Source organism: Panulirus ornatus, chromosome 68 (genome assembly GCF_036320965.1).
Source record: "Panulirus ornatus isolate Po-2019 chromosome 68, ASM3632096v1, whole genome shotgun sequence".
NCBI lineage: Eukaryota > Metazoa > Arthropoda > Malacostraca > Decapoda > Palinuridae > Panulirus > Panulirus ornatus.
Genome location: NC_092291.1, coordinates 27,188,648 through 27,212,642, shown reverse-complemented (window position 1 = coordinate 27,212,642; position 23,995 = coordinate 27,188,648). Strand labels below are relative to the sequence as shown.

General features: G+C 42.2%; 1 protein-coding gene across 1 annotated transcript in view; it reads left to right on the top strand.

Moving 5' to 3' along the window:
* Fdh (alcohol dehydrogenase class-3 Fdh) overlaps positions 1-23,995 on the top strand; it is a 56,648-nt gene that overhangs the window by 23,205 nt on the left and 9,448 nt on the right. Inside the window, 6 exon segments of the mRNA XM_071659281.1 lie at positions 637-676; positions 6,564-6,595; positions 6,953-7,191; positions 11,915-12,001; positions 13,902-14,031; positions 23,447-23,713. Of these exon segments, the coding sequence (XP_071515382.1) occupies positions 637-676; positions 6,564-6,595; positions 6,953-7,191; positions 11,915-12,001; positions 13,902-14,031; positions 23,447-23,713 (795 nt within the window).

Sequence of the window (23,995 nt, the reverse complement as noted above, 5' to 3'; positions counted from 1 at the left end):
TAACGAGGGCCTTCATGAGCATGAGAGATGCAAGGACACGTCCTCTCGCCACAACTGCCTGCAGCTAGCTTGGTGGTGTACTCCTTGTTCTCACGATGTAATCCAAGCCGATCCGGGAATCCATGACGGCTCTGATGGCGGACACGCACTCCACCTGGAGATAAGCGTCGGGGATGGAGTTGAGGCCTCGCTCGCACAGCCCGGCCAGAGAATCGAAGAGCACTGCCAAGCCGTCGAGGCGGAGGAACTCGTGCACCCAGCAGGCCCCGTGCTCGCCCACCCTCCTCCTGAGAGTGGTGTAGAGTCGCGCCGACGGAGAGCTGAGGAGGGCGGCCACCAGCTCCTCGGGGGCACTCGACGACCACTGCCAGCTGCAGGAGACGTTGGAGGAGGCACGCTGCAGGCGGCTGAAGGCTTCTGAAGGCAAGAGTTCGCCTTTTCTTTCGGAGAGTCGCCGAAGAGCGTAAGACCAGCGGCTCGAAACGGATGTGGCGAACGACTGTTCCGAAGAGGCGAGCGACGCGTCGCTCAGCTGCCTGCTGAGCCACTCCCTGCTGGATTCCCTGCTGAGGGGCGACACCCACTTCTCTGACACGCTCGACAACTGGCTCTGTCGAGTCCTGCCGCTGGAACTGACGGAGGATCTCGAGTTTCCTGTCGTTGAGGGGAAGGTTCGGTAACCGCCTCTCACTGACTGACTTGTCCGTGTGGTCTGTGTCCGGCTTGCTGACGTCGCGTCTGTCGGGTTTGGTGGTGCCTTGGAGGCGTTGGTGTGGATCTGTGGCCTCTGCGACGCATCTGTGTGAGTCTGTGGCCTCAGGGACGCTTCGGTGGGAGCTTGAGGCCTCGAGAACACGCCTGTAGAGGCGTGTGGCCCTTGGGGTAGAGTGAGGGGGCGTGACCGCAGTGCGGATCCTGGACCTTGCTACGTGGCCTCCATCCTCACTCTGTAAGGTCCTCGAGGATGAGGACCTGCCCGACTCAAGGTGGACGTCACTGACCTCGTCGAGCTCCCTGGGTGAGTTCGAGTCACCGGACTCGAACGAGTCGGAGCAGTCTTCGCGAGTCTCGCTCTCGGGTGTTGTCGCTTCGAGCCACTTGGGAGGTTCAGGACTCCTGGTGGGGCAGCCCCCGGCGCTCTTCTCTCGGGAGGGAGACCGCGACAGAGGACCGCGGTCCCGGGTGGAGTCTTAGGGAAGAGCAATGGGTACAAACAAGAGTAGAGCAGTTTGCTGGTATCTTCTGCTACCCTGACACCATATATATATATATATATATATATGTATATATATATATATATATATATATATATATATATATATATATATATACATATATATTATATATATATATATATATATATATATATATATATATATATTATATATATATATATATATATATATATATATATATATATATATATATATTTTTTTTTTTTTTTTTTCTAATTTTCCAAAAGACGGAACAGAGAAGGGGGCCAGGTGAGGATATTCCCTCAAAGGCCCTGTCTTCTGTTCTTAGTGCTACCTCGCTAACGCGGAAAATGGCGAATAGTTTAAGAATATATATATATATATATATGTATCTTTCTTTCATACTATTCGCCATTTCCCACGTTAGCAAGGTAGCGTTTAGAACAGAGAACTGGGCCTTTAAGGGAATATCCTCACCTGGCCCCCTTCTCTATTCCGTCTTTTGGAAAATTAGAAAAAAATAATAAGAGGGGAGGATTTCCAGCCCCCCGCTCCCTCCCCTTTTAGTCGCCTTCTACGACATGCAGGGAATACGTGGGAAGTATTCTTTCTCCCCTATCACCAGGGATATATATATATATATATATATATATATATATATATATATATATATATATATATATATATATAATTTTTTTTTTTATTATTATACTTTGTCGCTGTCTCCCGCATTTGCGAGGTAGCGCAAGGAAACAGACGAAAGAAATGGCCCAACCCCCCCCCCCATACACTTGTATATACATACGTCCACACACGCAAATATACATACCTACACAGCTTTCCATGGTTTACCCCAGACGCTTCACATGCCTTGATTCAATCCACTGACAGCACGTCAACCCCGGTATACCACATCGCTCCAATTCACTCTATTCCTTGCCCTTCTTTCACCCTCCTGCATGTTCAGGCCCCGATCACACAAAATCTTTTTCACTCCATCTTTCCACCTCCAATTTGGTCTCCCTCTTCTCCTCGTTCCCTCCACCTCCGACACATATATCCTCTTGGTCAATCTTTCCTCACTCATCCTCTCCATGTGCCCAAACCACTTCAAAACACCCTCTTCTGCTCTCTCAACCACGCTCTTTTTTATTTCCACACATCTCTCTTACCCTTACGTTACTCACTCGATCAAACCACCTCACACCACACATTGTCCTCAAACATCTCATTTCCAGCACATCCATCCTCCTGCGCACAACTCTATCCATAGCCCACGCCTCGCAACCATACAACATTGTTGGAACCACTATTCCTTCAAACATACCCATTTTTGCTTTCCGAGATAATGTTCTCGACTTCCACACATTCTTCAAGGCCCCCAGGATTTTCGCCCCCTCCCCCACCCTATGATCCACTTCCGCTTCCATGGTTCCATCCGCTGCGAGATCCACTCCCAGATATCTAAAACACTTCACTTCCTCCAGTTTTTCTCCATTCAAACTCACCTCCCAATTGACTTGACCCTCAACCCTACTGTACCTAATAACCTTGCTCTTATTCACATTTACTCGTAACTTTCTTCTTCCACACACTTTTCCAAACTCAGTCACCAGCTTCTGCAGTTTCTCACATGAATCAGCCACCAGCGCTGTATCATCAGCAAACAACAACTGACTCACTTCCCAAGCTCTCTCATCCCCAACAGACTTCATACTTGCCCCTCTTTCCAGAACTCTTGCATTTACCTCCCTAACAACCCCATCCATAAACAAATTAAACAACCATGGAGACATCACACACCCCTGCCACAAACCTATATTCACTGAGAACCAATCACTTTCCTCTCTTCCTACACGTACACATGCCTTACATCCTCGATAAAAACTTTTCACTGCTTCTAACAACTTTCCTCCCACACCATATATTCTTAATACCTTCCACAGAGCATCTCTATCAACTCTATCATATGCCTTCTCCAGATCCATAAATGCTACATACAAATCCATTTGCTTTTCTAAGTATTTCTCACATACATTCTTCAAAGCAAACACCTGATCCACACATCCTCTACCACTTCTGAAACCACACTGCTCTTCCCCAATCTGATGCTCTGTACATGCCTTCACCCTCTCAATCAATACCCTCCCATATAATTTACCAGGAATACTCAACAAACTTATACCTCTGCAATTTGAGCACTCACTCTTATCCCCTTTGCCTTTGTACAATGGCACTATGCACGCATTCCGCCAATCTTCAGGCACCTCACCATGAGTCATACATACATTAAATAACCTTACCAACCAGTCAACAATACAGTCACCCCTTTTTTAATAAATTCCACTGCAATACCATCCAAACCCACTGCCTTGCCGGCTTTCATCTTCCGCAAAGCTTTCACTACCTCTTCTCTGTTTACCAAATCATTTTCCCCAACCCTCTCACTTTGCACACCACCTCGACCAAAACACCCTATATCTGCCACTCTATCATCAAACACATTCAACAAACCTTCAAAATACTCACTCCATCTCCTTCTCACATCACCACTACTTGTTATCACCTCCCCATTTGCGCCCTTCACTGAAGTTCCCATTTGCTCCCTTGTCTTACGCACTTTATATATATATATATATATATATATATATATATATATATATATATATATATATATATATATATATATATTTTTTTTTTTTTTTTTTTTATACTTTGTCGCTGTCTCCCGCGTTTGCGAGGTAGCGCAAGGAAACAGACGAAAGAAATGGCCCAACCCCCCCCCCCATACACATGTACATACACACGTCCACACACGCAGATATACATACCTACACAGCTTTCCATGGTTTACCCCAGACGCTTCACATGCCTTGATTCAATCCACTGACAGCACGTCAACCCCTGTATACCACATGACTCCAATTCACTCTATTCCTTGCCCTCCTTTCACCCTCCTGCATGTTCAGGCCCCGATCACACAAAATCTTTTTCACTCCATCTTTCCACCTCCAATTTGGTCTCCCTCTTCTCGTTCCCTCCACCTCCGACACATATATTCTCTTGGTCAATCTTTCCTCACTCATTCTCTCCATGTGCCCGAACCATTTCAAAACACCCTCTTCTGCTCTCTCAACCACGCTCTTTTTATTTCCACACATCTCTCTTACCCTTACGTTACTTACTTGATCAAACCACCTCACACCACACATTGTCCTCAAACATCTCATTTCCAGCACATCCATCCTCCTGCGCACAACTCTATCCATAGCCCACGCCTCGCAACCATACAACATTGTTGGAGACAGCGACAAAGTATAAAAAAAAAAAAAAAAAAATATATATATATATATATATATATATATATATATATATATATATATATATATATATATATATATATGTATATATATATATATATTTACTTTCAAACTATTTGCCATTTCCCGCATTAGCGAGGTAGCACTAAGAACAGAGGACTGGGCCTTTGAGGGAGTATCCTCGCCTGGCCCCCTTCGTTCCTTCTTTTGGAAAATTAAAAAAAAATGAGAGGGGAGGATTTCCAGCCCCCCCTCTCCCTCCCCTTTTAGTCGCCTTCTATGACATATATGTATATGTTGAGATGTTTGGGTATGTATATATGTGTTTGTGGACGTGTATGTTTATACATGTGTATGTGGGTGGTTTGGGCCATTCTTTTGTCTGTTTCGTTATGCTACCTCGCTAACGCAGGAGATAGTGACAGAGTATAATAAATATATGAATAAACATATATGTGTGCCCATACACGCACATATACATACACAGACATACATGTATACACATGTACATCTTCATACTTGCTGCCTTCATCCATTCCCATCGCTACCCTGTCACACAGGAATAGCAACTACAACATCAACAGCAACCCCCCAAGAAATTGCCAAGAAAGTAGAAAAGGCCACACTCGTTCACACTCGGTCTCTATCTGTCATGTGTAATACATCAAAACTACAGCTCTCTTTCCACATCCAGGCCCCACAAAACTTTTCATAGTTTACCCCAGATGCTTCACATGCCCTAGTTCAGTCCATTGACAGCATGTCGACCCTGGTATACAACATCGCTCTAAATCACTCTATTCCTTGCATGCCTTTACCCTCCTTTATGTTCTGGTCCTGATTGCTCAAAATCTTTTTCATTCCATCCTTCTGCCTCCAGTTTGGTCTCCTGCTTTTCCTTGTTCCCTCCACCTCTGACACATAAATATCCTATTTGTCAATCTTTTCTCACTCATTCTCTCCATGTGACCAAACCATTTCAACACACCCTCTTATGTTCTCTCAACCACATTCTCTTTTGTACCACACATATCTCTTATCCTTTCATTACTTACTCAATCAAACCACCTCACAACACATATTGTCCTCGAACACCCCTCTCCGCACAACCCTATCTATAGCCCATGCCTCGCAACCGTATAACATTGTTAGAACCACTATTCACTCAAACATCCCATTTTTGCTCTCCGAGATAACATTCTCACCTTCCACACATTCTTCAGTGTTCCCAGAACCTTCACCTCCTCCCTCACCTTGTGACTAACTTCTTCTTCCATGGTTCCATCCACTGCCAAATCCACTCTCAGATATCTAAAACACTTCACCTCCAGTTTTTCTCCATTCAAACTTAGCTCCCAATTAACTTCTCCCTCAACCCAACTGAACCTAATAACCTTGATCTTATTCACATTTACTCTCAGCTTTCTTCTTTCACACACTTTACCAAACTCAGTCACCAAGTTCTGCAGTTTCCACCCGAATCAGCCACCAGCACTGTATCATCAGCAAACAACAGCTCATCCACAGCAGACTGCATACTGAAAACACCAAAACCACAGCTCCCTATCCACATCCAAGCCCCACAGACCTCTCCATTTTTTACATTCGCTGGTTCAGTCCATTGACAGCTGTGGATTTGAGGAGAAAAAGACTGGAAGAAGTTAGGGAGTTTAATTATCTTGGAGCTATCTTGGGTAACTGTGGTGATATGGAAGGGGAGAAGGGAGAGCGCAGTACAGGGTAGAAGAGTCATTGGGTCCCATAATAGAATAATGAAAGGTAGAGGTGTAAGTATGGAAGTGAGGAGGGGATTAAGGGACAGCATTGTCCTCCCATCCATAACCTATGCAGCTGAAACATGGATGTGGAATGAGGCACAGAGTTCAAGAGTCCAGGCTGTGGAAATGAGCTATCAAGAAGAGCATATGGTGTGATTAGATGGAATGAAGAGAAATGAAAGGGTGTATGAGAGATGTAGTATGGCAAGGAATGCAAATGGAATGAATTGTGGAGTGTTAGAATGGGCAAAACGCAATATTTTGAGGAGGTTTGGCTGTGTGGAAAGAATGTAAGACGGGAGTTTACAAGGAGATTATATGATAGCACAAATAAAAGAGTTGATGTGAGTGGAAGACCACCTGTGACATGGGCAAATAGGGTGGAGGAAAATTGGAAGGGGAGAAACGGAGGAAGAATGTGTGGAATGGTGTATGTGAGGGAGGTATGTAAGGACAGGGATAAGTGGAGATCTTTTGTCATGGTCATACACTGATGGGAGTTTCTAGAGGGAACGGGTGTTAGAGAGAGATAGTGTTTCTTTTGCACTTTGCTTCCATCTTTTTTCATTTATATACAATATTTTGCCTTTTGCAAAAGTACCTTGACATATTTAAAGTATTTCTTGGTGTGAAAGCTTGTAAATTTGTTACCTAATTTTTTGGCATTTTTCCTCAGGTGACCATGTTATTCCCCTCTACATTCCACAGTGTCGTGATTGCAAGTTTTGCAAGTCCCCAAAGACAAACTTGTGTGGCAAGATCAGAGCAACTCAAGGCAAGGGTGTCATGCCAGATGGAACTTCACGATTTAAGTGTAAGGGTAAAGAGCTCTATCACTTCATGGGGTGCTCCACCTTCTCACAATACACTGTTGTTTGTGAGATTTCTGTAGCCAAGGTGAGTAAAGCATATTGATACCAACTGCATGCTCTGATTTAGTCTGATGGCTAAGCATTTTTAAAGATCAATAACTTGCTATTATGCTGTGTAGTACTGCATATTTCATATGGATATGGTAGTCCTTTTAATGTTTTTGAATCATACAGGGGTCTCGCAGTATAGTAACTTGGTGCACACCAGGTTGAGCTGGCTGGCTGTGTTACTTTATCGTTTCCCATTTTCTCCGTCATTTCTGTGAATATCTGAATGACTATTAGTTCAAGAATTAGATAACCAACTGCAGGGAACTGTATAGAAAAATTAAACAGATTGAAGAAAATATACATTTTATCATTACCTCTCTTGCCTAAGGTTACACTGTAAGCGAAAACTCAGCTGTAGCAAGGTTATATCGTAATCTTGTCGAATAATTTTGTACTTTAGAGGAGTTTATTATTTCCCCACTCTGAATTAGTTCAGCAGCTTTGGAGCTTTCAGGAAAGAGGTCGTGGGTAACATCAAGACCCTTTCTTAGAAAGGGGTTGTGGAGCAGTTGTAAATAGATAAGAAAATGTTTATGCTTCACTGACTATAAGTTTAATTTCTGATGACCAATAGCTGTGTTCTGTCTTATCTACCATTTTTTATTTTTTTTATTTTTGGGTAGGGGAGAGAGAATTGTACCTTTATCCTCAGCATGTTGTAGGAGGCAACTAAATTGGATAAAAGTGGAGGGTTTGGAACCCCTCCTTGTATTTCAGTTTTTTTAGAGATGGAAATGAATTTGAGTCAGGAAGGGAATAATCATCTTCCTTGAAGGCTTTGGCTGTGGTGTCTGAATTTAAGTGGATGTGACCAAGATGAGGAGAGAGAGGTAGTATATGTGAGGAAAGGAACCTGAATGTCTGGCTCCATCTGAACCAAAGCTCAAATGTTAAGAGGAAGTATGTTTTAGAAATGTCTTAGGAGTAGTCAAAGGTTGGTGTATGGGCAGAAGCTAAAGAAAAGGGTGATGCTACTGCTGTAGTAGGTGTTGTGGGAGTGTGTTAATGTGCCAGAAAGTGAGCTCCAGACTGATGATTAAAAATGAAAGTGGATTGTGAGAGATGTGTGATTATAATTATGCTCATGCATATGGCCATGAGAGGAAAGATAATGAGAAGCAAATGTTTTAGGAGCAGCTGAGTCTGTCAGTAGTTTTCATGTAAGAGACTGGGAATTAGTAATGCATGACAGTGGCAATGTGAGGAATGTGGCAGTTGAGGGTATAATTGGAGTGCATGGAGTGTTCAATAATGTGAATGGAAATGGTGAACAGCTTGTAGAGTTATGTGATGAAGGACAAGTGATTGGGAGTACCTGGTTTAAAAGAGATTAATAGTTGGTTGACAGCTGCTTGGGGGGGGGGGGGGGGTATTACTGCTACTACCTGCGTGGGTATAGGGAAGGCTAGTAACGGCTGTGTAATGAGCCAGCACTTCATTGGTTGTCAAGTTGCATTCCTTTGAACCAGGTAGTTGTATTTTCTTTGTCTCACCCACACTTGGATTGCTGGCATTCTGTCCACAAACATACAATTTCTACTTGTCACACATAATACTTAACTCGTGCAACTCATTCCTCGTAAGTAGGTTTCATGTGGCGAGTGCTATGCGCTAGCCCTGCCTTTTTGCAGAAACATTCGGTAGAAGTAGTAGGTGGGAACATTAGATAGAAGTAGTGGGTTGAAACATTTTGTAGAAGTAGTCAGTGGGAACATTATGTAGGAACCTTTGGAAATACTGCCAGTGGCCCCTTAAAGGTTAGGCACTTAAGGCTAAGAAGTGGCTCAGCTGTCCACCAGTTATAGAGACTTTTGCTTTGGGCACTCCCATTAGGGAGTTCCCAGAGGGAATGGGCTTCAGAGATATAGATAGAAAAGAGGGACATAAACAAATACATATTAGAAGGAAAGATGGTTAGTGGGCATTACTGGATTACATGGTAATGAATAGTTGTGCAGAAACGAGACTTTTGAATGTGCCGAGATGGCAACTGGTTGAGGCAAAGGTGGAGATTTTTAGAGGTTTTTGGAAAAAAGGAAATGTTATGAATGAGAAGAGAATAGCGAAGGTAAATGAGCTTGGGAGAGAGACATGTGAGAAGAAATACAAGGAGAAAATAATTGTAGAATGGCAGAAGGTAAGATTAAATGATGCTTAGGGAGATAGTGAGGGAAGTATTGCTTGGATGTGTAAGTAATCTGGGAGATGGGCAAGTTTAGGAAGGGTAGTAAGTGATGGGATGATGAAATTGGGTTGCTAGGTAAAGAGAAAAGAAAGTTATATGTGGTACATACTGGGAAGGAGTGCAAATGATTGGGAGATATATAAGAGAAAGTGCCATGAATTCAAAAGAAAGGTGCAGGAGTTGAGAAAGAGGAAAATAAGATGTATCAGGAGTTCTAGAATAGTGTAAAGGCTATACTAATCATGGATAATGCTCCTTCTCGTCCAAACATAGAAACTTTTTGCAGGCTTGACCTTACTAGTCCCCTAATACAATATCCTTAATTCAACAAGGAATCAAGAAATCATACTGGCTTGTATTAGGCTATTCAAAAGTAAGTTTTTGGGTGTATGCTTGGTAATGTAGAAGAAACTAAGGATTGTTTATTTTACAAGAGGCCAGAGAGCTTTGCAGAATATCAAGTCCTACACTTTTATCTTGAAATTGGCAAATACTTTAAATGATGTGGAAAGCAACTATTTTTTAACCTTGTCACTGTGGACCTTCAAGACTACAAGCATACAGTGCATTAGGTGTAGAAACTCCTGCAACAAGTAAAGATGTAGAAAAGTGGCTTGAGGCTGATGGAGAGGATGATAAGCCGAGAAAATCTTATAAACTCTTAGAGTTCAGGCACTTCCTTGATTTGGTGATATATTTAATTGATTTCATACAGCAGTGCATCCACAATATCAGTATTTGTGAGACCTAGGGGAGATTGTTTATCACATGTGGCAGTGCATTCGCAGTGTGAATACTTGTGAGATTTAAGCAAGATTATTGGTGAGCAGCTCTAGAAATCAAGCTTCATGCATGATCACTATGTATTGAAAGTAGCATCTCAAATCCAATACAGAAAAATTCATTCCCTTCTCCATCTGGTTTGTCTTTGTAGTTTTTCAGATATAAATGCTGTAACTCTTGAACCACTTGCAAGTAATGGAAAGTGATTCATAATGATATGTATAAAAAAGCACATTAGTCTACGGTGCAGAATAATATTTTGAATATAATTTTTCCATTTTATTTTTTCTTTAATCTATGGACTTTCAGAACTGATGGACTACCTTTCTCATTTAGTCCTTTAATTGGCAGCCTGTTTGTATGTAAATAAGCTTTTAATGCATCTGGTATTTGTAAATGTATATTACATGTTGATTTGTAACTGATAATGTATGGGATATGAAAAATCATGCCTGAGAAAAAACGAAAGATGTGTATTGTGCAAATGTGTGTGGAAAATGCGATCATTGGCAAGTCATTAGAATGTTTTAAGATGCTTAAAGGATTCAGCAACAGTGATATATAAAAATTTCTCTACGGTTGCACCAGTGCTTTCAATGAGAGGGTGTGTACTTAGATATAGAGGTCACAGAGTTAATGTGGATCACACAGAATATGTCTGCCAATGACATTATTGACTTGTGGAATAAGCTCCCAGAACATGTTCAGAGCAGCAGTTTATTTTTTTTCATGCTTGATTGCTGTTTCCAACATCAGTGAGGTAGCACGGGAACACATGAAGAAAGGCCACATCCTTTCTCTAACTTTCTTTAGCTGTCATATTTAATGCACCTAAAACCACAACTCTCACTCCAGAGCGAAGCCTAACAAACTTTTCTATGGTTTTCTCCAGATGATTCACATGTCCTGATTCAGTCCATTGAGAGCACATCGACCCCAGCATACCACATCATTCCGATTCACCCTCCCGCATTTTCAGATCCCCAGTCTCTCAAAATATTTTTCTTTCCATCCTTCGATCTTCAATTTGATCACCTCGTTCTCCTTTTTCCCCCCAATTCTGATATCTAAATATTCTTTGTCACCCTTTCCTCACTCATTCTCTTCCTATATCCAAAACCATTTCACCACTCCATCTTCTCTTTCTCAGCCACACTCTTTTTATTGACAGAAAAATGCCTTACCATTTCATTACTTTCTCAATCAACCCACCTCACACCACATATTGTCGTCAAACGTTTCATTTCCAATACATCCACTGTCCTCTGCACAACCTTATCTATAGCCCATGCCTCACATCCATATACTATTGCTGGGACTACTGTTTCATCAGTCATACCTATTTTTGCCTTCCCAGATAACATCTCTTTCCACACATTCTTCAGCGCTCCCAGAACCTTTGTCCCTGGCATTTTCCAGGGTAATTTGAGTTACATAGATAGACAGACCTCACAGAAGTATGGTCCAGGATATTTTGAAAGATGAAATGGATGTATTGGATTATGCTCAAAATATTTTGAAAGATGAGATTGTATAATAAGAAAGACCTGGGCAAGGTATAGCTGGGGAGTTTTTCTAATTTGAATTGTCCCCCCCCTTTTTTTTTTATAATGTGGTGCAAGTGTAAATACTCTGAATTGTTTGGATTTGTTCTGGTATTTTTGCTAAATTTTACCCTCTTCTAATTATGTATTTCATTTTCATATTTATCATTTCTTGACATCAACAGGTCAATGAATCTGCTCCCCTGGAAAAGGTTTGTCTGCTTGGCTGTGGAATCAGCACAGGCTATGGTGCAGCTATCAACACTGCCAAGGTAACTAGAAAAATTTACCTCATCCTAGAAGTATAACCTTCATGTGAAACATTTCATTATATCACAATTTTTTTCATTCTGGTGTTGATATGCTTTCTGAATGTATTAGAATTGTTCATGGCAAGCGAGTATCATTTTTCATTTGCCTATTCAGTAAATTCACAGCAACGCACGTGGAGATTCTTATTTTTATGATTTTTTTCATTTTGTTCCCCTTGTAAAAGTGGGTGCACTTCAAGTAATGATATATTAAAGAATTTCAAGTTACCTTGTCCATATCTCTTAAGGAAAGCTTTTTTTCCTGCAAACTTAAATTTGCTTGATGTTAACCCATTCATATAGTATTGATTTTTGCTTGAAAGTATTTCTTGTTTGGTACTGCAGATTCACAGTTTGCAGTGTTAATGTGTGCCATTCATTACATTTTTGGCATAGTCGGACCTCATTTACATGAGTGATTAAACAGGGGAGCTGAGTTCATTAAATCCTCCTACGAACCTCTGAGTCCCATTTGTACTTTGTAGAATATGAAAAACCATGTTATATAATGTTGATCTATAAGGAATCATTAAACACGTTTGGTATTTTTATCAAGAAGTAATTTTGATCTCTCATTGTTGCTAAGGCTTTAACATTGGTGTTGCTGTTTCAAACGATGAGAGCTTATCTGCATCTACTACCTGGCTCAGATTGTAATAGTCTTTAGTTTCATATGGGGGGAGAGAATCTCTCCTCCTCCTCCTCCTCCTCCCTCCCTTTCAAGTGGTAGCAGAACTAGTGGTGAAACAACAGCATTGTTGAAGGAGCATCCTTTTTGGGAGGATTCTGATGCTTTCAAAAACATCTAATTGAAATAGACTTTGTTTACTGTGTTTGGCAAAGTAAGAGGTGATGGGTGCTGGTTCCTAACATCTGGGAGATATCTGCCTAAGTATCATAAGGGTTAGTGACATCTAAGTGAGCCAGCACTTTAGTGGTTGTCAAGTTGCACTTCTCTGACCCAGGTAGCTGTGTTTTCTTTCTGCCTCTTAACATGTGGACCACTGGCATTCTGTTCAGAAACTTGTAATCTCTCCTTGTCATATGTAAAACTTGACAACACTTAACTCTCAAAGCTCATTCATAGTAATTAGATTTTCCTGCAGTTAGCACTCTGTGCTAGCCCTGCCCTTTGGCAAAATGGTAGGAGCAGTTGATAGAAGCAGAAGGTAGGAACAATTAGGCAGGAGCATTAGGCAGAAACATTAGGTAGGAGGTAGGAGTATTAGATAGTCATTAGAAACATTAAGTAGGCGCCTCTACAAACACTGCGCTACCTTACCCTCTGCCAGTGGCCTCTTTAGGTAGGAGGCTCTGCAAATACTGTATCAGACTTCCCACTGTCAGTGGCATGTTATGGGTAAGGCACTATGGCCTTATGCACTGAAGATTGAAGGAAGTGTAGAAAATAACTTTTCAGAAATGTCTTTAGATATGTAGAAAATCAGAATGAAATGGTGGGAACAATTATTATATTTTTTTTTATCTTGCCTTGTCGCTGTCTCCCGCGTTAGCGAGGTAGCGCAAGGAAACAGATGAAAGAATGGCCCAACCCACCCACATACACATGTATATACATACATGTCCACACAAGCAAATATACATACCTATACATCTCAATGTACGCACATATACATATATACATATGTACATAATTCATACTGTCTATCCCCGGGGATAGGGGAGAAAAAATACTTCCCACGCATTCCTCACGTGTCATAGAAGGCGACTAAAAGGGACAGGAGCGGGGGGCCAGAAACCCTCCCCTCCTTGTATTTTAACTTTCTAAAAGGGTGGGAACAATATCCAAATATTAAAATGTGGTGATAAGTTTACTGAAATTAGTTTTGTCCTAAAAAAGGTGGATCCTGGATCTACATGTGCCATCTTTGGTCTTGGTGCTGTTGGCTTGGCTGTTGCAATGGGCTGTAGAGAACAGGGTGCGAAGCGCATCATTGGTGTTGACCTAAACCCAAATAAATTTGAACTTGGTAAGTATAGTATTATGTTGTTTAGTAAAATTAAATATTTGTGACTCCTTGAAATTTAAAACTGTGATGAATGGATCAGCCAATGTGAGGTTGGTAGACACTTCAGTTAACTAGAATTATTCTTATGGTAGAAGTATGTTTGTAAAGTTTTGGGGCAGTATGTACACCTTTTTTTTTTTTTTGGTATATATAGGCAGTGCCTTTGTTAAAAAATGTTGTTACAGCAAATCCACATATCGTAAACTTCATAGTATCAGCAAAATTCAGATGCATTATTGACATCTCTTAAGGTCAACATTTTTCACTTTGCTATTTGTTAAAATAATTGCCCTTCCCCAATACTTGATTGCCATATCCTGTGTTAGCTAGGTAGTGCCAAGAACAGACAAAGAAAGGCGGCATTTGCTCTCATCCATTCTCTAGCTGTCGATGTTGAGGAAAAAAGTATTTTTATTTATTGATTTTTGTTTATTACACTTTGTCACTGTCTCCCACGTTGGTGAGGTAGTGCAAGGAAACAGACGAAAGAATGGTCCAACCCATCCACATACACATGCATATACATACACGTCCACACACGCATATATACATACCTATACATTTCAGCGTTCTGGAAGGAGGTAAATAAAGTGCGTGAAGGGCGCAAATGGGGAGGTGATAACAAGTAGTGATGATATGAGAAGGAGATGGAGTGAGTATTTTGAAGGTTTGTTGAATGTGTTTGATGATAGAGTGGCAGATATAGGGTGTTTTGGTCGAGGTGGTGTGCAAAGTGAGAGGGTTAGGGAAAATGATTTGGTAAACAGAGAAGAGGTAGTAAAAGCTTTGCGGAAGATGAAAGCCGGCAAGGCAGCAGGTTTGGATGGTATTGCAGTGGAATCTATTAAAAAAGGGGGTGACTGTATTATTGACTGGTTGGTAAGGTTATTTAATGTATGTATGACTCATGGTGAGGTGCCTGAGGATTGGCGGAATGCGTGCATAGTGCCATTGTACAAAGGCAAAGGGGATAAGAGTGAGTGCTCAAATTTCAGAGGTATAAGTTTGTTGAGTATTCCTGGTAAATTATATGGGAGGGTATTGATTGAGAGGGTGAAGGCATGTACAGAGCATCAGATTGGGGAAGAGCAGTGTGGTTTCAGAAGTGGTAGAGGATGTGTGGATCAGGTGTTTGCTTTGAAGAATGTATGCGAGAAATACTTAGAAAAGCAAATGGATTTGTATGTAGCATTTATGGATCTGGAGAAGGCATATGATAGAGTTGATAGAGATGCTCTGTGGAAGGTATTAAGAATATATGGTGTGGGAGGCAAGTTGTTAGAAGCAGTGAAAAGTTTTTATCGAGGATGTAAGGCATGTGTACGTGTAGGAAGAGAGGAAAGTGATCGGTTCTCAGTGAATGTAGGTTTGCGGCAGGGGTGTGTGATGTCTCCATGGTTTTTTAATTTGTTTATGGATGGGGTTGTTAGGGAGGTGAATGCAAGAGTTTTGGAAAGAGGGGCAAGTATGAAGTCTGTTGTGGATGAGAGAGCTTGGGAAGTGAGTCAGTTGTTGTTCGCTGATGATACAGCGCTGGTGGCTGATTCATGTGAGAAACTGCAGAAGCTGGTGACTGAGTTTGGTAAAGTGTGTGAAAGAAGAAAGTTAAGAGTAAATGTGAATAAGAGCAAGGTTATTAGGTACAGTAGGGTTGAGGGTCAAGTCAATTGGGAGGTAAGTTTGAATGGAGAAAAACTGGAGGAAGTAAAGTGTTTTAGATATCTGGGAGTGGATCTGGCAGTGGATGGAACCATGGAAGCGGAAGTGGATCATAGGGTGGGGGAGGGGGCGAAAATCCTGGGAGCCTTGAAGAATGTGTGGAAGTCGAGAACATTATCTCAGAAAGCAAAAATGGGGATGTTTGAAGGAATAGTGGTTCCAACAATGTTGTATGGTTGCGAGGCGTGGGCTATGGATAGAGTTGTGCGCAGGAGGGTGGATGTGCTGGAAATGAGATGTTTGAGGACAATGTGTGGTGTGAGGTGGTTTGATCAAGTAAGTAACGTAAGGGTAAGAGAGATGTGTGGAAATAAAAAGAGCGTGATTGAGAGAGCAGAAGAGGGTGTTTTGAAATGGTTTGGGCACATGGAGAGAAAGAGTGAGGAAAGATTGACCAAGAGGATATATGTGTCGGAGGTGGAGGGAACGAGGAGAAGTGGGAGACCAAATTGGAGGTGGAAAGATGGAGTGAAAAAGATTTTGTGTGATCGGGGCCTGAACATGCAGGAGGGTGAAAGGAGGGCAAGGAATAGAGTGAATTGGATCGATGTGGTATACCGGGGTTGACATGCTGTCAGTGGATTGAATCAGGGCATATGAAGCGTCTGGGGTAAACCATGGAAAGCTGTGTAGGTATGTATATTTGCGTGTGTGGACTTGTATGTATATACATGTGTATGGAGGTGGGTTGGGCCATTTCTTTCGTCTGTTTCCTTGCGCTAGCTACCTCGCAAACGCGGGAGACAGCGGCAAAAAAAAAAGAAAACATGTATATACATACACAGACATATACATATATACACATGTACATAAAACATATTTGCTGCCTTCATTCATTCCTATTGCCACCCCGCCACACATGAAATGGTAACCCCCTCCCCCTGCATGCACGCGAGGTAGCACTAGGAAAAGACAACAAAGACCACATTCGTTCACACTCAGTCTCTAGCTGTCATGTATAATGCACCAATACCACAGCTCCCTTTCCACATCCAGGCCCCACAAAACTTTCCATGGTTTACCTCAGATGCTTCACATGCTCTGGTTCAATCCATTGACAGCACGTCGACCCTGGTATACCACATCGTTCCAGTTCACCCTATTCCTTGCACACCTTTCACCCTCCTGCATGTTCAGGCCCTGATCGCTCAAAATCTTTTTCACTCCATCCTTCCACCACCAATTTGGTCTCCCACTTCTTGTTCCCTCCACCTCTGACACATATATCCTCTTTGTCAATCTTTCCTCACTCATTCTCTCCATGTGACCAAACCATTTCAAAACACCCTTTTCTGCCCTCTCAACCATACTCTCTTTATTACCACATATTTCTCTTACCCTTTCATTACTTACTCAATCAAACCACCTCAAACCACATATTGTCTTCAAACATCTCATTTTCAACACCTCCACCCTCCTCCGCACAACTCTCTCTATATCCCACACCTCGCAACCATGTAACATTGTTGGAACCACTATTCCTTCAAACATACCCATTTTTGCTTTCTGAGATAATGTTCTCGCCTTCCACACATTTCTCAATGCTCCCAGAACTTTCACCCCTCTCCCCCACCCTGTGACTCGCTTCCGCTTCCATAGTTCCATCTGCTGCCAAATCCACTCCCAGATATCTAAAACACTTCTCTTCCTCCAGTTTTTCTCCATTCAAACTTACCTCCCAATTGGCTTGTCCCTCAACCCTACTGTAGCTCTTATTCACATTTACTCTCAGCTTTCTTCTTTCACATACTTTACCTAACTCAGTCACCAGCTTCTGCAGTTTCTCACCCTAATCAGCCACCTGTGCTCTATCATCAGCAAACAACAACCGACTCACTTTCCAGGCCCTCTCATCCACAAAAGACTGCATACTTGCCCCTCTCTCCAAAACTCTTGCATTCACCTCCCTAACAATCCCATCCATAAACAAATTAAACAACCATGGAGACATCACACATCCCTGCTGCTAACCGACATTCACTGAGAACCAGTCACTTTCCTCTCTTCCTACTTGTACACATGCCTTTCATCCTCGATAAAGACTTTTCACTGCTTCTAGCAACTTGCCTCCCACACCATATATTCTGAATACCTTCCACAGAGCATCTCTCAACTCTTATGTTTCTTCTCCAGATCCATAAATGGTACATACAAATCCATTTGCTTTTTTAAGTATTTCTCACATACATTCTTCAAAGCAAACACCTGATCCACACATCCTCTACCACTTCTGAAACCACAATGCTCTTCCGCAATCTGATGCTCTGTACATGCTTTCACCTCTCAGTCAATACTCTTCCATATAATTTCCCAGGAATAATAAGCAAACTTATACCTCTAATTTGAGCACTCACCTTTATCCCCTTTGTTTTTGTACAGTGGCTCTGTGCATGCATTCTGCCAATCCTCAGGCACCTCACCTTGAGTCATACATGCATCAGATATCCTTACCAACCAGTCAACAACACAGTCACCCCCTATTTTGATAGATTCCACTGGAATACCATCCAAACCCGCTGCCTTGCCAGCTTTCATCTTCTGCAAAGCTTTTACTACCTCTTCTCTGTTTTTACTAAATCATTCTCCCTAACCCTCTCACTTCACACACCACCTCGACCAAAACACCCTATATCTGTCACTCTATCATCTAACACATTCAACAAACCTTCAAAATACTCACTCCATCTTCTCACTTCACCACTTCTTGTTATCACCTCCCCATTATCCCCCTTCACCGATGTTCCCATTTGTTCTCTTGTCTTATGCACTTTATTTACCTCTTTCCAAAACATCTTTTTATTCTCCCTAAAATTTAATGATACTCTCTCACCCCAACTCTCAATTGCCCTCTTTTTCACCTCTTGCACCTTTCTCTTGACCTCCTGCCTCTTTCTTTTATACATCTCCCACTCATTTGCATTATTTCCTTGCAAAAATCATCCAAATGTCTCTCTTCTCTTTCACTAATAATCTTACTTCTTCATCCCACCACTCACTACCCTTTCTAATCTTTTCACCTCCCATGCTTCTCATGCCACAAGCATCTTTTGCACAAGCCTTCACTGCTTCCCTAAATACATCCCATTCCTCCCCCACTCCCCTTACGGCCTTTACTCTCACCTTTTTCCAATTTGTACTCCGGCTCTCCTGGTACTTCCTCACACAAGTCTCCTTCCCAAGCTCACTCAATCTGTTCACCCCAACATTCTTTCTTCTTTTCTGAAAACCTCTACAAATCTTCACCTTTGCCTCCACAAGATAATGATCAGACATCCCTCCAGTTGCACCTCTCAGCATATTTTCATCCAAAAGTCTCTCTTTCACGCACTTATCAATTAGCACATAATCCAATAACGCTCTCTGACCATCTCTCCTGCTTACATACGTATAATTATGTATATCTCTTTTTAAACCAGGTATTCCTAATCACCAGTTCTTTTTCAGCACACAAATCTACAAGCTCTTCACCATTTCCATTTACAACACTGAACACCCCATGTACACCAATTATTTCCTCAACTGCCACATTACTCACCTTTGGATTCAAATCACTACAACCCGGTCTCGCACATCAAAACTACTAACACCCTCACTCAGCTGCTCCCAAAACACTTGCCTCTCATGATCTTTCATCTCATGCCCAGGTGCATAGGCACCAATAATCACCCATCTCTCTCCATCCACTTTGGGTTTTACCCATATCAATCTAGAGTTTACTTTCTTACACTCTATCACATACTCCCACCACTCCTGTTTCCTGTAGTACTACATATACATACATATATACATTTATATATTTTTATTTTATTTTGCTTTGTTGCTGTCTCCCGTGTTTGCGAGGTAGCGCAAGGAAACAGACGAAAGAAATGGCCCAACCCACCCCCATACACATGTATATACATACACATCCACACCCGCAAATATACATACCTATACATCTCAATGTACACATATATATACACACACAGACATATACATATATACACATGTACATAATTCATAGTGTCTGCCTTTATTTATTCCCATCGCCACCTCGCCACACATGGAATAACATCCCCCTCCCCCCTCGTGTGCGAGGTAGCGCTAGGAAAAGACAACAAAGGCCCCATTCGTTCACACTCAGTCTCTAGCTGTCATGTAATAATGCCTGAAACCACAGCTCCCTTTCCACATCCAGGCCCCACAGAACTTTCCATGGTTTACCCCAGATCCTTCACATGCCCTGATTCAATCCATTGACAGCACGTCGACACAGGTATACCACATCGATCCAGTTCACTCTATTTCTTGCCCGCCTTTCACCCTCCTGCATGTTCAGGCCCCGATCACTCAAAATCTTTTTCACTCCATCTTTCCACCTCCAATTTGGTCTCCCACTTCTCCTCGTTCCCTCCACCTCCAACACATATATCTTCTTGGTCAATCTTTCCTCATTCATTCTCTCCATGTGCCCAAACCATTTCAAAACACCCTCTTCTGCTCTCTAAACCATGCTCATTTTATTTCCACACATCTCTCTTACCCTTACATTACTTACTCGATCAAACCACCTCACACCACATATTGTCCTCAAACATCTCATTTCCAGCACATCCACCCTCCTACGCACAACTCTATCCATAGCCCACGCCTCGCAGCCATACAACATTGTTGGAACCACTATTCCTTCAAACATACTCATTTTTGCTTTCCGAGAAAATGTTCTCGACTTCCAAACATTCTTCAAGGCTCCCAGGATTTTCGCCCCCTCACCCACCCTATGATTCACTTCCGCTTCCATGGTTCCATCCACTGCCAGATCCACTCCCAGATATCTAAAACACTTTACTTCCTCCATATATATACATACACAGACATATACACACTTACATATTCATACTTGCTTGCCTTCATCCATTCCTGGCACCACCCCATCCCACTGGAAACAGCATCACAACCCTCAACAAGTTAGCTCCAGGAATACGGACAAAAAGGCCACGTTCGTACACATTGTCTCTGTCATGGGTAATGCACTGAAACCACAGCTCCCTATCCACATCCAGGCCCCATAGATCTTTCCATTGTTCAACCCAGATGTTTCACATACCCTGGTTCAGTCCATTGATAGCACGTCAACCCTGGTTTTATGCATCGTTCCAGTTCGCTTCATCCTTGCATGCTTCTCAACCTCCTGTATGTTCAGGCCCTGATTGCTCAAAATCTTTCTCACTCCATCTTTCCACCTCTAATTTGGTCTCCCATTTCTCTTTGTTCCCTCCACCTCTGACACATATATCCTCTTTGTCAATTTCTCCTAGCTCATTCTCTATGTATGTCCAAACCATTTCAACACTACCTCCTCTGCTCTCTTATCCACACTCTTTTTATTTCCACACATCTCTCTTACCCTTTCATTGCTTATTCGATCAAACCACCTCACACCACACATTGTCCTCAAACACTTCATTTCCAACACATCTACCCTCCTTGGTACAACCCTATCTATAAACCGTGCTTTGCAACCACATGATATCGTTAGAATTACTATTCCTTCAAGCATACCCATTTTTGCTCTCCGAGACAACATTCTCTTCCACACACTCTTCATTGCTTCCTAAACCTTTTCCCCCTCTCCCACCCTGTGACTTGCTTCCACTTCCATGGTATGGTTCCATTTGCTGCTAGGTCTACTCCCAGATATCTAAAACACTTCACTTTCTCCAATTTCTCTCCATTCACACTTTCATCCCAGTTAAGTTGTCCCTCAACCCTACTGAACCTAATAACCTTCCTCCTGTTCAGATTTTCTCTCAACTTTCTCCTTTCACATACTTTTCTAAACTCAGTCACCAACTTCTGCAGATTTTTACTTGATCAACCTCCAGAGCTGTATCATTGGCAAACAGCTGACTCACTTCCCAGACTCTTTCATCCCCAACAGACTACATACTCGCCCCTCTCTCCAAAACTCTTGCATTTACCTTCTTAACCACCCCATCCATAAACAAATTAAACAGCCATGGGGACATCACACACCCCTGCTGCAGACCGACCGACCTGTGGGAACCAATCACTCTCCTCTCTTCCCTACTCATACACATGCCTTACATCATTGGTAAAAAGTTTTCACCCCTTCTAGCAGATTACCTCCCACACCATATACTCTTATGTGCTTCCACAAAGCATCTCTATCAACCCTATCATATACCATCTTCAGATTTATAAATGTTACAAAGGCATCTTTTTTCTTATTTCTCACAGACGTTCTTCAAAGCAAGCTCCTGAACCACACACCCTCTACCACTTCTGATACCGTGCTGCTTTTCCCCATATGATGCTCTCTACATGCCTGCATCCTCTCAATCAATACCCTCCCATATGATTTCCCAGGAATACTTGCGGCAGGGGTGTGTGATGTCTCCATGGTTGTTTAATTTGTTTATGGATGGGGTTGTTAGGGAGGTAAATGCAAGAGCCTTGGAAAGAGGGGCATGTATGAAGTCTGTTGGGGATGAGAGAGCTTGGGAAGTGAGTCAGTTGTTGTTCGCTGATGATACAGCGCTGGTGGCGGATTCATGTGAGAAACTGCAGAAGCTGGTGACGGAGTTTGGTAAAGTGTGTGGAAGAAGAAAGTTAAGAGTAAATGTGAATAAGAGCAAGGTTATTAGGTACAGTAGGGTTGAGGGTCAAGTCAATTGGGAGGTGAGTTTGAATGGTGAAAAACTGGAGGAAGTGAAGTGTTTTAGATATCTGGGAGTGGATCTGTCAGCGGATGGAACCATGGAAGCGGAAGTGGATCATAGGGTGGGGGAGGGGGCGAAAATTTTGGGAGCCTTGAAAAATGTGTGGAAGTCGAGAACATTATCCCGGAAAGCAAAAATGGGTATGTTTGAAGGAATAGTAGTTCCAACAATGTTGTATGGTTGCGAGGCATGGGCTATGGATAGAGTTGTGCGCAGGAGGATGGATGTGCTGGAAATGAGATGTTTGAGGACAATGTGTGGTGTGAGGTGGTTTGATCGAGTAAGTAACGTAAGGGTAAGAGAGATGTGTGGAAATAAAAAGAGCGTGGTTGAGAGAGCAGAAGAGGGTGTTTTAAAATGGTTTGGGCACATGGAGAGAATGAGTGAGGAAAGATTGACCAAGAGGATATATGTGTCGGAGGTGGAGGGAACGAGGAGAAGAGGGAGACCAAATTGGAGGTGGAAAGATGGAGTGAAAAAGATTTTGTGTGATCGGGGCCTGAACATGCAGGAGGGTGAAAGGAGGGCAAGGAATAGAGTGAATTGGAGCGATGTGGTATACAGGGGTTGACGTGCTGTCAGTGGATTGAATCAAGGCATGTGAAGCGTCCGGGGTAAACCATGGAAAGCTGTGTAGGTATGTATATTTGTGTGTGTGGACGTGTGTATGTACATGTGTATGGGGGGGGGTTGGGGAATTTCTTTCGTCTGTTTCCTTGCGCTACCTCGCAAACGCGGGAAACAGCGACAAAGTATAAAAAAAAAAAAAAAAAAAAAAAAAAAAAAAAAAAAAAAATTGACAAACTTATTCCTTGATGGGATAGTCTTGATTAGGGCCTTATTTGCCTGTGTCTTTGCATCTAGAAAATGAGATGTGTGTTGTCAAACCCTTTCATATCTCATCTCATATTTTATATTCATTTCTTATTTTTCAGCAAGGCCCTTTGGATGCACTGAATTTGTGAACCCAAATGATCATACTAGTCCTATTCAGGAGGTTCTTGTCAACATGACTGATGGTGGATGTGACTATACATTTGAGTGTATTGGAAATGTAAATGTCATGCGTGCTGCTTTGGAAGCTTGCCACAAGGGATGGGGTGAGAGTGTGATAATTGGAGTTGCAGCTGCTGGCAAGGAAATCTCTACCAGGCCTTTCCAGTTGGTGACTGGAAGAGTGTGGAAAGGAACAGCCTTTGGAGGTAAGATTATGTTGAACATTTTATACTTTTGGGTACCTATTGCTCATTTGCTAGGAAATATGTCTCTGCTAGAATTACCTTGTTATGTTAGACATCTTGATAGTGCAGGTTGAACCTCTTTAATATGGCAACCTTGGAACGTGGCCATTGCTGGACCACAGAAATTGACCCCTCAGGGTACTTCCAGTGTAAATATATGCTTGACCTCTAGTTTTGCTAGCTCAATCCAGGTACATATTGCTGTTATCAAAAGTAGTGCAAAACTTAAAACAGGAAATATTA